Raw genomic sequence first — 12,340 nt, 5'->3', positions numbered from 1 at the left:
GCTCAATATAGTAATTCTGTTGCTGTTTCGAAGTAGTTAACTGGACAAGGTTGTGGCCGGTTTGGCACAGCTTCTTAGAAGCTGTTTTCGGCGTCATGGGTACAAAAGATGCTTCTTATGTTTGAATGATCTCTCAGAAGATGAAAGTCACATAATGCGGCTTGTTACTGTTAGGTTCGAACAGAAAAGTTTGAACATAAATTTTAATATTGTAAGAGAAAACAGTAATTTGAACCTGTGAAAGAAACGGCTTGATTTTAGAATTTCTCTTCTTCTAATCTCAAAAGCAAAAGCAAAAGCAAAAACTATGCGATACTGACTTTAAAATATGTGGGCAATTGTTTCTTTAGTTCCAGTTCGTAGTGACTGGTATTGGATGATTACTGAGGAAAGTGGTAATACAATGTTAATTTTCTGTTATTGCTCATGTACATGTTTTTAAAAGTCTTATGTTGAACAATATAATTTTGAAATTTCTTGTGCCTCTAGACCTCATGCCAATCATCAATTGCTTTATGAAATCTACAGTTTACTGTGTCGTTGCGAAAGAAGCTGTAAGCAAGCACATATCAATCGCATTTTTAGAACGAATGAAAGCAGACTTTAAAAAGAGATATGGAGGAGGTAAAGCAGATATAGCTGTCGCAAAAAGTCTTAACAAGGAATTCAGGTATGTGTGCTTCTCCTTTTGATAGACGCTTTGGATGTGCAAATTTTCCCTTTTGTTTGTTTGTCACCGAGTCTCAAACTAAGCAGGTTTTTAAAATTGCAGACCAATAATGAAAGAGCACATGAAGTATATAATTGGTTATGCTGAAGAGATAGAGAAGTAATTGAAAGTGAAGGCACAAGTTTCAGAAGTCATTGATTTTTGACTGGTGAAGTCGCCACTAGGAATTTGTGTTTTGCGCTTTGTTGTTGGTTTATTTGACATGGATTGGCTGGTAAACCATATTAGACACGGGCAATTTCCTCTTAACTTTATTAACAGAGTTTTTTAAATAATAAAAAGAATAAAAAGGGAAGTCATCTTGTAGTGGAAGCTGATGAGTTTATTGAATTCACTAGAAGTTTGGAATGTCGTTTATGCTTTTGGTGTAATGTACATTTTCGTACTCATTTTTCTCATTAGTTGTTGTTTGCTCTTGTTGTTCGTTTTCCATATGCAACATTACCTTCCTTTGATGTATTCTATTCATTGTCGTTCACTTACTGATGTTGTTTTCTCCTTGTTTCTCTTGCTATCTTACTAATTTTGAATGGGTCGTCGACCAACAGGCAGTAAAGAGGTATTCAACTAAGCACATTCTTCTCTTTGAAGTGTCATTAAACGCACTTTTGGTGTTTACAAAAAATATGTGGGCAATTTTGAGAGACATGCCTAATTATTCATTTAAAAAGCAAGTAAAAATAGTTATTGCAATAATGGCGCTTCATAACTATATTAGGATGCATGATAAGCTCAAGAAGTCGAGGATAATCTAGATGTTTTCGCTTATGAAGAGCATCAACTGGAGGACAATGTAGAAGAAGATGAAGCTTCACTATCATAAGAAATGGTTGAAGTACGAGATCAAATTGCGGCAAGTTTAATGAACACGGCTTAATTCTTTTGATCGCCTTGTCAGTTTTTTGAACATGAAATGTACTTTTTTGTTCAACAAATTGATTACTCACTAATGCTCCTTTTAGTTGTAACTATATTGTGAATGAAGAAATGAAAAAAAAAGAATTAATTATCATAAATTTATTGTTAAAAAACTCAAAATCATAGCATTATGTTTTTTTTTAAGTTAAATAAATATTTTTAAATACCAAAACAATTAATATATTTAAGTTTCATACCATGTCTATTTTAGTCATTTTATATATCTACAGCAATTCAACATCAAAATTTACCAAACGCTATTATACTGATTTTAGAATCAGCACAGCTACTATAATTACAATTTACCAAATGCTCAATTGCTTTTTTCTTAAGCAGAGCTAAAAGTAATTTTTTTTTAAATCCACAGCAATACCAAACCCACCCATAATATGGATGCAACCAATAATTGTCATAAGTTTGAATATCACTCAACATAAGGAATTAGGCCATTAAACATAAATAAATCATCATAGCCACAGTGAACATGTACAAAAAATAGCAGTTATAAACGAACTATCACATAGCAGTACTTTCACTAAAATCAAACACGGGAGGAGATCAATAGGAGAGCCAAATTGCACAAGAATTCATGACTGAGAATGTAATGGCTTTGACAACAATTTTGAATTAAAAAAAGTGAACAAAAAAAAAAAAAAACAAACTTTGAAGTAAGAGTCGTACTTGGGTTAAGCTTACAGTTTTGTGTGGGATTACTGCCATTATGCTGTATCAAAAACTTTTTTACCATACAAGATATATGGGATTTGTATGTTACGTTTAAGAGCTAAATAAATTTATGGTTATAAAGCTTAATATCACATAGCTTTATGTTCTCTTCTTCTACAAATATCAAATTACAATATATTGTTTTCCTATTTCTTCATTTATGCTTACTGTAAAAGTAGCTTAAAATGAACACTAAAAACAACCAAGCGAATCAACAAACCAAAAGAAAAACTAGAGGTACATTGTACTCACTTGCAAATGAAGTTGCAGGAGGCATATTGGCTAGTAATCGGATGCTCGAAAAAACTTCCCAAGTGATGGAATATGTTTTCATGAGTTCAGGAAACGAACAATAAGCTCATCAAGAATTTTATCAAGTATCGTTTTACAGTAACTGATTTTAGATCTCCATGATTATTTTATGCAAACTAACGAGAATTTGTAGAGCAAAAGATACATTATTGACTATGGATGTTAAATCACACAATATCACAACACATACGAAATTAATCAAAGGAGTTAGTTCTATACTTACCGAATATGAGCCCACGGATGAGGAAATTTGATCCCATTCGAGATTTCCAAAACGTGAGGAAGGGTTAGGGTGTTTGAGGTACCGGCGACGACAACGGCAAGGGAAGGATGTTTGACGTCGCAATTGGAGAGCAGTACGCTGTGAGCTCTTGCTTCTACATTGGATAATGATGTTAACCCACCGAGGTCGCCGAACTGATGGGTTTCCTATAAATTTCCCCGTTTTGAACGGGAAACAAAAAGGATGCAAATGAAGGTGCAATATTTGGGGGCTAGGGTTTCTAATTGCAGGTGTGGGGGAAAATAGATCTGCAATTGGGTTTGGGCAGGGGAGGGAGGGATATAACGTTGAAGTAGCAAACGGGCATGGAGAAATTTTTTGAGATCTGCAGCCTGGAAATCTCGAGCAGAGGAGAAGCACATGAACGGTAGGGTGTGGAAAGAGAAGACTTCAGAGCTTCGGCAGGGAATCTCTCAGGAATCACACTGTAAAAGTTCAGAAGAGTAACTCGAGTAGGTGGGAGACCATTAACTCGAGAATGGGTGGGAAACTTGAGTTCATTTTTGAGTTTGGTCTCGAGTAAGCATACGACGAACATTAACTTGGGCCAAGTTTCTTCACTCGAGTAGGCTTTCTCGAGTAAACATAAGCAACCAAACAGCCCCTAATCTATCTCATTAAAAAGATTACCCAAAAAAAAAAAAAAACTATCTCATTAAAAAAAAGTTATTAATAATGTAATAACCAGTAAAATTCAGAAATTTGACTACTTGTCAAGTTCAAATTAAATTTATTGCTTTACCTATGGTGATTATCATTTCATCACTTTTTAATTTCGATTAGAATCTTAAAGCAGCTTATTTCCGAAAAAAAAAAATCCTAAAACAGCTTAAGCGCAGACATTTTCCAAGTATTCATCAGTGCAGACTTGCTTACCATATGGGCATTAGATTACAGTCGTTCTTATTTAAAAAAACTAAATAAATAAACAGCTAAATATATAAAAAATTAGCAAACATAGGTGGAATGCGTCCAATGATATTTCTACTTTAGGAACAAAAACAAAAACAATGTAAAAGGAACAGCCTTTGCCATCACCACTCTCTCGGTCCCCTACTCATGTAACATTATATCTTTGAGATACAATAGTTCTCATTACATTGAAAAAAAGAGAGAAGAAAAACAAGGGAAAAAGGGAAAACAAAAGGGAAGACAAGGATGGTCTGGAAGAGATTGTAAGAAGCAAAATGAGCCTCCAAGTTTTTGTTTTTGATTTTGTATTTAATATAAGAGAAGATAAAGAGCATCAACATCATTCATGAAAGCACTTTTAGCTAGGCTCTGGTGGCATTGTCTTCAGGCTTCGCATCCACTCGCAGAAACTAGGATCATCGAACTGTATAAAACTACTTTTCAGCTTCGTCCGCTGCTCTGTTGTCAGTGAGCGTAGCTGTGGGAATCTTGCCTCCTGCAATATGCGTAAACATCGGTCAGTTATGGCCTGTCTGATTGGTCTTTGAGCAAAACACAACACTCAACATGGCAGGTGGATACTTCACTTCTCACCAAACACAAATACAATACCACCCTACTCTCAACTCTCTCACCTGCTCATATGGAGGATCCCTGTGTGCTGGAATGAGCCGGGAAACAAAGTATCTCGCTTGAGAGCTCCCTTCCTGCATTGTTTGTCAAAAGAATCATCATCATCTTTATTTCCGCACAAAACATTAACAATAATTGACTATCACACAAATTTTCAGATGGAAAAACCTTGAATGCAAGTATGCGAGGGGCGGGGAATCGTGATTCTGTCAGCTCTTCAGCTAATGTCCTGCAAGCTGCCAGGACAGCTGCACTTCTTCCTTCGTCAGCCGCAAGCTCGGCACCCTGAATCCACCATTTTAAAACATACATAAATAAACGAAGACAAAACAAAAAGCTTGGAAGGAATTATGAAAATAAGAAAAAGAAGAAACTAAATGGTAAAGCATCCGCTTTCCTAGTTGCTCTTATTTTGCCATGTGGCTAAAGTTCATCTTACACTCGAATGAACCCTGAACCAATAAATTTCCCATGCAAGTAATCACAAGTAAATTATAGATTCTGCGTTCAATTTCATGATAGGGAGTTGGAGCAAGAAATTGAGTTGGAGCAAAAATTGCCTCCTGTCCCCTTACTCAAAAACATAAAAGACAAGCAAGATAAATGAGATGCTATGCAAAAACAGCAAGAAGATGAGAAAAGGTGCATACCAACCAAATGAAGACGTCTGTACCATGATCAAGAACTACAGCTGCATCAGACTGCATTGCAAGGTCGTAAGCTGGCAGTTCCTCAAAAGTTCCTCCTTCCCGATGCATTAGACAACGAGGTGCAACCATGCGAAGTGAGAGATCAAACGACGCATTCAAAAACAAGTTCCGTAGAACAGACCTCTCATCCTCATGTCCAACAATACTTCCCAAGAGAGGGCCCCTTCTAAGATGGAATAAGAGCTCTGGTAATGATGAGATCTCATTAGGGAACCGATACAGCTTCGTTTTGGGTACTTGAGTCCCATACTTCACGGCAATGTCTTTAATTCTTTCGTCTATTGTTGCTCGCATTTCCATTGCATCAGAATAGTTTTGTGCTCGCAGGAGGGTCCTCTTGGCAATAAGGACAGCCACCACTTCATCTTGAACATTCTCAAGATACGCCGAAACACTACTCACAGTTGGCAATCGGACAGTGATTACTCTTGATATATCAGCTTGATACACATTTGAAAACTGAATTGTAAACTGGAAAAATACAAAATCACTCTTAATATCTCCTTTAGTTTCCATGGAGAGCGAAAAGCTCTGTGTTTCTTCAACACTAAGCATTTGGATGTAAAGAGAAGTGTCATTTTTGAAGGTTTCATGAGTGTCGACGTGTGCCTCTTCACCAGGACCTACAACCTGAGTTATGAGAATATCATCCGAACAGCGGATCTCCAGCAAACCATGAGAACCCGCAGCCCTGGTAGATGCTCTTTGCAAATTGACACCAAAGGCCTCTCCAAAGTCGTCATGAAGAACCAAAACACCACCAGATGCTTTTGCCAGCGGTTGCAGAACAGGAACTCTTACGGGGCACGTACCAGCACATAGAATGTCAACAACTGTACTGTGTCTATGAGCCTCACGACCTAAATTTTCCATCCATTTCAATGCCGACTTTTCCATATGAGGATAATTGGGGTGACTAAAGGAATGAGGTACAGATCCAGGGCCATAAGTATTAGGTCCACCAGCACATACAATAATCCTGCTATTACCACCAGACCTTTTAATTACTCCCCGAGAAATTTCTGCAGACGGCCCTTGAATTATAGCAAGAGCGACCTCAACTGCTGTCCCGAGGCACCGATCTCTGGAAGCTTCACGAATGTTCAATTTATAAGGCCTCAGTGATGAGAATATAGCATGTGCTACAGGCAGTGAGGCATGCATCGGTGACAAATAAATGCCAGTTCCATAAATCAAAGCCTTCAAGGACTCCTGAGTTGGTGATTTCTCACCAGGAAGAACATCAGCAGACGCAACTGATTCCTCTGAAAAGTCATAAACCGAAACTGTTCGACCATACAAGATGATCCCAATTCTGGTCGTTGGAGGTAGTGAATCAACAAATGCATGCAAGGAACTCTGTAGATGTTGAAGGTGTGGTTCATCTAAGCATTCATCTATGACGAGAACAATAGGTGCAGATGATCTTGAATCAGAAACAGGAACAAACCCAGGTCTCTTGTTCCCAGTTTGAACATAATCAACTGAAGGAGATGCCAGTTCCGGAAAATTACGAAGATCTTCCTTGCTGGGAGCAATATATTCACCTTCACTTCCATTCATTATCCCGCAAATTACGCACTGCCACTGGCCTGAACCAATTAATATATTGCAATAGACATTTGCGTAAGCTCCACAATTTTGGCATCGATGTGGATCGCGTTGTATTATTTGGGGACCTGGCGAAATCTCCCTACCCGGAGAAACCAACGCCCCAAAACCCAAACTTGGAACATTTGCTTGTTTTTTCTGCTTCAAAACCTAAACAACAAAGAAGAGGGACAAGTGCTCAAAAAAATTATAATCAAATATGAGAAAGTATTGTCTAATGTGTGTCACTCCAAATATAGATCTCTGCCAGAGTCGAGTTAGATTACACACTCAGACTTAACAAACAAGTATATAACCTAATTATGTATATGCACATGCATATACACGCTTGTTTCTGAATACTAATTATGAGAAAAAAAAAAAGCTATTAATTAAATTAAAGAAATAACAGCATATAATAATTGTGCAACACACGTATGTTATAAATGTGCAATACAAGTAAATTAAGCCAAAAGATGTACTGCTTTGATTTTAAACAAAATAAAACAGGGAAATACCTTATGAGCAGAGAATAAGACATATGGTGATTCCACGACAGGAACTGAATCCTCTCTAGCATCCGAGACTTGGTGCTGAAAATCGACCGCCCCATTCGGGAAATGGGGAGGAGAAGATAAGGGGATAGATGATGAGCCGGAAGAGAAAGCAAGCGGCTGAGGAGTCGCCGGCGACGCGCGAAAAGGCACAGCAGCCGGCCGGACAGGTGAAGTGAAAACAGGAGGGCCAGGGGGAGTGCTCAAGTGAGTGATTGGGCTGCCAGTTTTGACTCCATTGGAAGGGGACGACGCTGCTACATTTGGTGATCTAATTGCAGGCGAAAGAGCTTGATCTTGTTGAAAAATTGGAGGAGGAAACTTTGGTCCGCCAGGTGAAATTGAAGGGCGAGGAATGGGGCTTTTCTCAGGTTGAGAACTCGGTTGTGGATTAGCCATTGAATTCGAAATGAAACAAGAATCGGTCAAGAACCCAGAACCAAAGGAAAGGATCAAACTTTACGGAAAACAGAACCACCCCAGTTCTAGAAAGGGTAATTTAGTTAGGAAATAATTCAGTGATTGATTCGCAGAACTCGAAAGAACAGAACAGTGCATAAATAACGCTACAGGGATCTTATTCCAGCCAGCCCTGAGGTTTTGAAGAAAAATTGAACTAATTGCAGGACTTAAACAAACTAAACCTCTCAAAACCCTGAATGGGAACGGAATTTGACAGAAAGAAATTCAGAACTCGAAAAACCCTAAGAAGAGGCAAAAAGATTGAACCTTTCTGAATCGAATTCAGATTCAGCGGAAGCGAAAGATGAAATTGGGCAATAAGAGAAAATTCAATCTCTCTCTCTCTCTCTCTTTCTCTCTCTCTCTGGGGATTCACAATTGAAGCCGATCAGATTTCCCCTCTTCCATATAGAAAGAAAGAAATCTGCATTGCATTATTAATTTGTAAGAAGCGAAATCACATAATTCGCATCAATTAGGCGTTTTATAATAAAGAAAAGGATCCAATCCAAGGTTATTTTACGCGATTACAATGGAAATTCAATTTAGTTGTTTTAAATTGACGATTGAAAAAAGACATATGGAGAATTCTCTGTACCTGATGGGATGGGAGGCGAGGATTTTCCGAAGCGGAGCTACGAGAACCAAATTAAACTCCGACATAAAAGATTAAAACAAATAAAATCAAATCAAAGACCCATTAAAATCATGGTTTTGACTAGAGTTTGCCTTCTTGATTCAGTACTTCAACGAGCTTTTTTGGTTTCCATTTTTCTTACATTCTTTTTTTTTTATTTTTTATTTTTATTTCCATTATTCGGAATTACAATTAAATAAATATTTATTCTCTCTCTCCCGTGAGATGAGAGAGAGAAAGAAAAACTTAGGTCTCGATTTGAGTTTTTAATTTTAATTTTGTTATAGTTAAAAGTTCTCATAAAAATTATATTTAATTTTTTTAATTATAATTAAAATTTTTCACGTAAAATCATATCTTAATTTAAATTGAAAACTCGAATTAACGAACTGAACGAAGCCTCGTGCCATTAAAAAAACAAACAATTATATGAGCTTCGAACAAGAAAAAAACAAAAGAGATTTTATGATACGCATAGTGTACTGATAAGTTGAGTTTTTTAACAATTAAATTAACGTACTTTTTAACTTTTACGTAATTATATATATATTTAACGGATATAAAACTTGACCTACTGATATATTCACCTATCGATTTAAAAAAACAAAAAAGGACACTATCAATCCTACTGTCTACAGTCGGACTGCAACAACATAAAAACAGACAATTACGAAATGAAAAACGACCCAAAGTTTGAAAACAGCAACCTATTGAAAGACGACATCGTGTTAAAGAACGTAAACTTTGTACAGTAAACCAACGTGATAAACGACAATGAGACAAAATCAACTGTAATTTTTAAAACAACTTTGATGAGGAAAATGACATTAATTTGAACGACAATAAATCACATTGAACAACGACAATAATATATAAACGACAGTAACATGAAGAAAGCTAAGTCGACACTGAAATTCGAAAGGACATAAGTTGAGAGCCACACCAACTGACAATAGCCTGAAAACGACACCAATGTGGAAACGACCATAACTTTTGAATAACTAAAACAAGAAATGACGATGAAAGTAATACTACGGCTTAGTTTGGTATTGCTGCGGATTTTAAAAAAATTGCTTTTAGCTGTGCTGAAGGAAGAAGCTGCTGTTACAAGAAGCATCTGAGTATTTGGTAAATTGTAATTATAGTAGCTGTACTGGTTCTAAAATCAGTGTAATAGCGTTTGGTAAATTTTGATGTTGAATTGCTGTGGGTATGTAAAATGACCAAAATAGACATGGTATGAAAGTTAAATATATATAATTATTTTTTATATTTAGAAATATTTATTTAACTTAAAAAAAAACATAATGCTATGATTTTGTTTTTTTTAACAATAAATTTATGAAAATTAATTAATTTTTTTTTTTTCATTTCTTCATTCACAATATAGTTACAACTAAAAGGAGAACCTTGTAGAAGATCATAAAAGTAGTTTACCTTGTAGAAGAGGAAAGCAAGATCACCAAAAAAATAGTTAGTAATCAATTTGTTGAACAAAAAATTACATTCCATGTTCAAAATATATAGACCCAGAAACAATAACGAAAACAACTTAACTGCAGTAAGTATCAATAAACAACACACAACTCATTAAACGACATTGTTTAGATCTGTCAAAATATATAAAGGACAATTAGAACAACAAAAGACATAATTCTAGGAAACACTATCGACATAAATACCACTATGAACCAAAATGCACATCATTCATTAGAAGAGATGACAATAATATAAGGAAACGACATTGTCTATTAAACAAATGCAAACTTGAACAGGATAATCAAAGGAAAAATTAACGAGAAAAAAAAAACTAATAAACGACATTATAATCCACACAGGATAGTAATAATATAGTAATATAAAAGTATATTACAAAAAGAAAAAAATATACGATTCCTAAATCATTATAAATTGTTTCGTTATAAAAAAGTATACAAATTGATTACTCACTACAAGGAGTATTAGTGAGTAATCAATTTGTTGAACAAAAAAGTACATTCCATGTTCAAAAACTAATAGAGCCATTAAAAAAATTAAGTCGTGTTCATTAAACTTGTCGCAATTTGATCTCGTACTTCAACCATTTCTTGTGATAGTGAAGCTTCATCTTCTTTTACATTGTCCTCCAGTTGATGCTCTTCATAAGCGAAAACATCTAGATTATCCTCGACTTCTTGAAAATGCCGATCACGCTGATCATGCATCCTAATATAGTTATGAAGTGCCATTGTTGCAATAACTATTTTTACTTGCTTCTTAAATGAATAATTAGGCATGTCTTTTAAAATTTTCCATTTTTTCTTCCAAACACCAAAAGTGCGTTCAATGACACTTCGAAGAGAAGAATGTGCTTGGTTGAATACCTCTTTACTGCCCATTGGTCGACGACCCATTCAAAATTGTGGTAAATAGTATCGTTCTCCTTTATAAGGTCCAAGAAATCCTTTCAATTGTGGATAACCCGCATCAACCAAATAATATTTATCTATTAAAATAAAAACACAAGAATTAGTAAAATGTAAAACATATATAATATAAAATATAGACAATGTTTTAACCTTCAGGTGGTTTTGGAAATTTCAAATGTCGGTTACGTAGTGCTGATAAGAATATTCTTGAATCATAGGAACTACCTTCCCAACCTGCATATGCATATATAAATTTCATACTGAAATCACAAGCAGCCATCACATTTTGGGTTGGCAGACGCTTTCTTCCGATAAATGGCACCTGATCTTCTGGTGGTATTGTAGCTGGAACATGTACGCCATCTATTGCACCAATACAATTCTAAAAAGAAGAATTTTTAATGTATAAATAAACATAATTTTAATAGGGAATGAAGCATATAAAAAGTATGCTTTTAGTAGGGAATGAAGCATATTAAAAGTATGATTTTACCTTAAAATGTGGCATATATCTACGATCCGTCAGTATCTCTATTGGTATGTCATTAAACTCTAGATCTGGAGGCTGTATAATATCGATGCTCATACGACATACAATTTCTAAAACATAATTAAAATATCTACTCACAGTCTCACCAGAGCGTTGAAATCGCTCTTGTGCTGAACGATTTCCCGCACCCTGACCTAAAATGAATAAAAACATTCCAAGTATTTCAGTCACACACATATTCCTTGATCCCTGTAATCCATACTTACTCTGTAGATCATTACATAGCTTTAAAAACATGTTCTTATCCATTCTAAACATCCTATAACTTCTAATTTCATGCCCTCTTAATAATTCCGTCACCCACATGTTTCCCGTTTGTGAAGAGTTCATACACGGATTCTTATGAACATACGTGTTGTAATTGTTGGTCTCCGGATCGAATCCGGATGCGGAAGCGGTGCGGGGAAGAGGCGGATCGTGTATAACAAAAATTTTCATAAAACTTTTGAGATACTCTATAGATTATATTAATTTATACACGAATAAATTAATCTCATTAACTTATATATATCAAGAACTCAATCAGGAAAAATACCTGGAAGCCGACTCGGATGATAACTTGAGTTCTTTGACCACGAGCAGTCCTTGCTCCAATCTTTATGTTTAGAAAACTAATGTCTTCCACGTCAATTCCTAGAATCCACGAAGACGTGTGTGTGGGCACACATGAGACAAAACGGGTTACAATAAACACTCGAATTTCCACAAACACCATCGCATGCACGATTTTTCCTTCTTCTCTCTCTTGAGAATTTCGGCCAGCCTTAACTCTTAGGGCTGAAAAATTGTTTCCAAAATTTCTATAGAGAAATTTCGGCTACCTCTAAAATTAGGGCAAAAAACCATTGCGAAAATTGTCTCAAAAATAGTATTTATAGAGTAGAAGTCAAACTTCTAGAAGGAATCCAATCTCTA

At 35.8% G+C, this 12,340-nt stretch overlaps 1 protein-coding gene across 2 annotated transcripts; it reads right to left on the bottom strand.

The window, feature by feature from the left end:
* Nucleotides 1-4,012: 4,012 nt before the first annotated feature.
* On the bottom strand, nucleotides 4,013-8,630 carry LOC21397045 (protein transport protein SEC23). Of its 2 annotated transcripts, none has more exons than XM_024162392.1 (6): nucleotides 8,429-8,630; nucleotides 7,333-8,254; nucleotides 5,165-6,985; nucleotides 4,683-4,799; nucleotides 4,517-4,588; nucleotides 4,013-4,377 (listed from the first exon to the last, which is right to left on the bottom strand). In XM_024162392.1, the coding sequence occupies exons 2-6, from the start codon at nucleotides 7,765-7,767 to the stop codon at nucleotides 4,240-4,242; spliced, it is 2,583 nt and encodes an 860-aa protein (XP_024018160.1). In that variant the 5' UTR covers nucleotides 7,768-8,254; nucleotides 8,429-8,630; the 3' UTR covers nucleotides 4,013-4,239. The 2 variants fall into 2 exon arrangements, with proteins under 2 accessions (XP_024018160.1, XP_010091427.1); XM_010093125.2 differs by having other exon boundaries at nucleotides 7,333-7,853.
* Nucleotides 8,631-12,340: the final 3,710 nt, after the last annotated feature.

Source organism: Morus notabilis, unplaced genomic scaffold (assembly GCF_000414095.1).
Source record: "Morus notabilis unplaced genomic scaffold, ASM41409v2 Scaffold498, whole genome shotgun sequence".
NCBI classification, from domain to species: Eukaryota; Viridiplantae; Streptophyta; class Magnoliopsida; order Rosales; family Moraceae; genus Morus; species Morus notabilis.
The sequence above is the reverse complement of the archived record's forward strand: the minus strand, read 5'-3'. Positions and strand labels throughout refer to the sequence as shown.

Coding starts and splice junctions, on each gene's coding strand:
- LOC21397045 (XM_024162392.1), bottom strand. CDS start 7,767: ATGGCTAATCCACAACCGAGTTCTCAACCTGAGAAAAGCCCCATTCCT. Junction 6,986..7,332: donor TCTTATTCTCTGCTCATAAG/GTATTTCCCTGT, acceptor TTTGTTGTTTAG/GTTTTGAAGCAGAAAAAACA. Junction 4,589..4,682: donor CTCGCATACTTGCATTCAAG/GTTTTTCCATCT, acceptor CAAACAATGCAG/GAAGGGAGCTCTCAAGCGAG.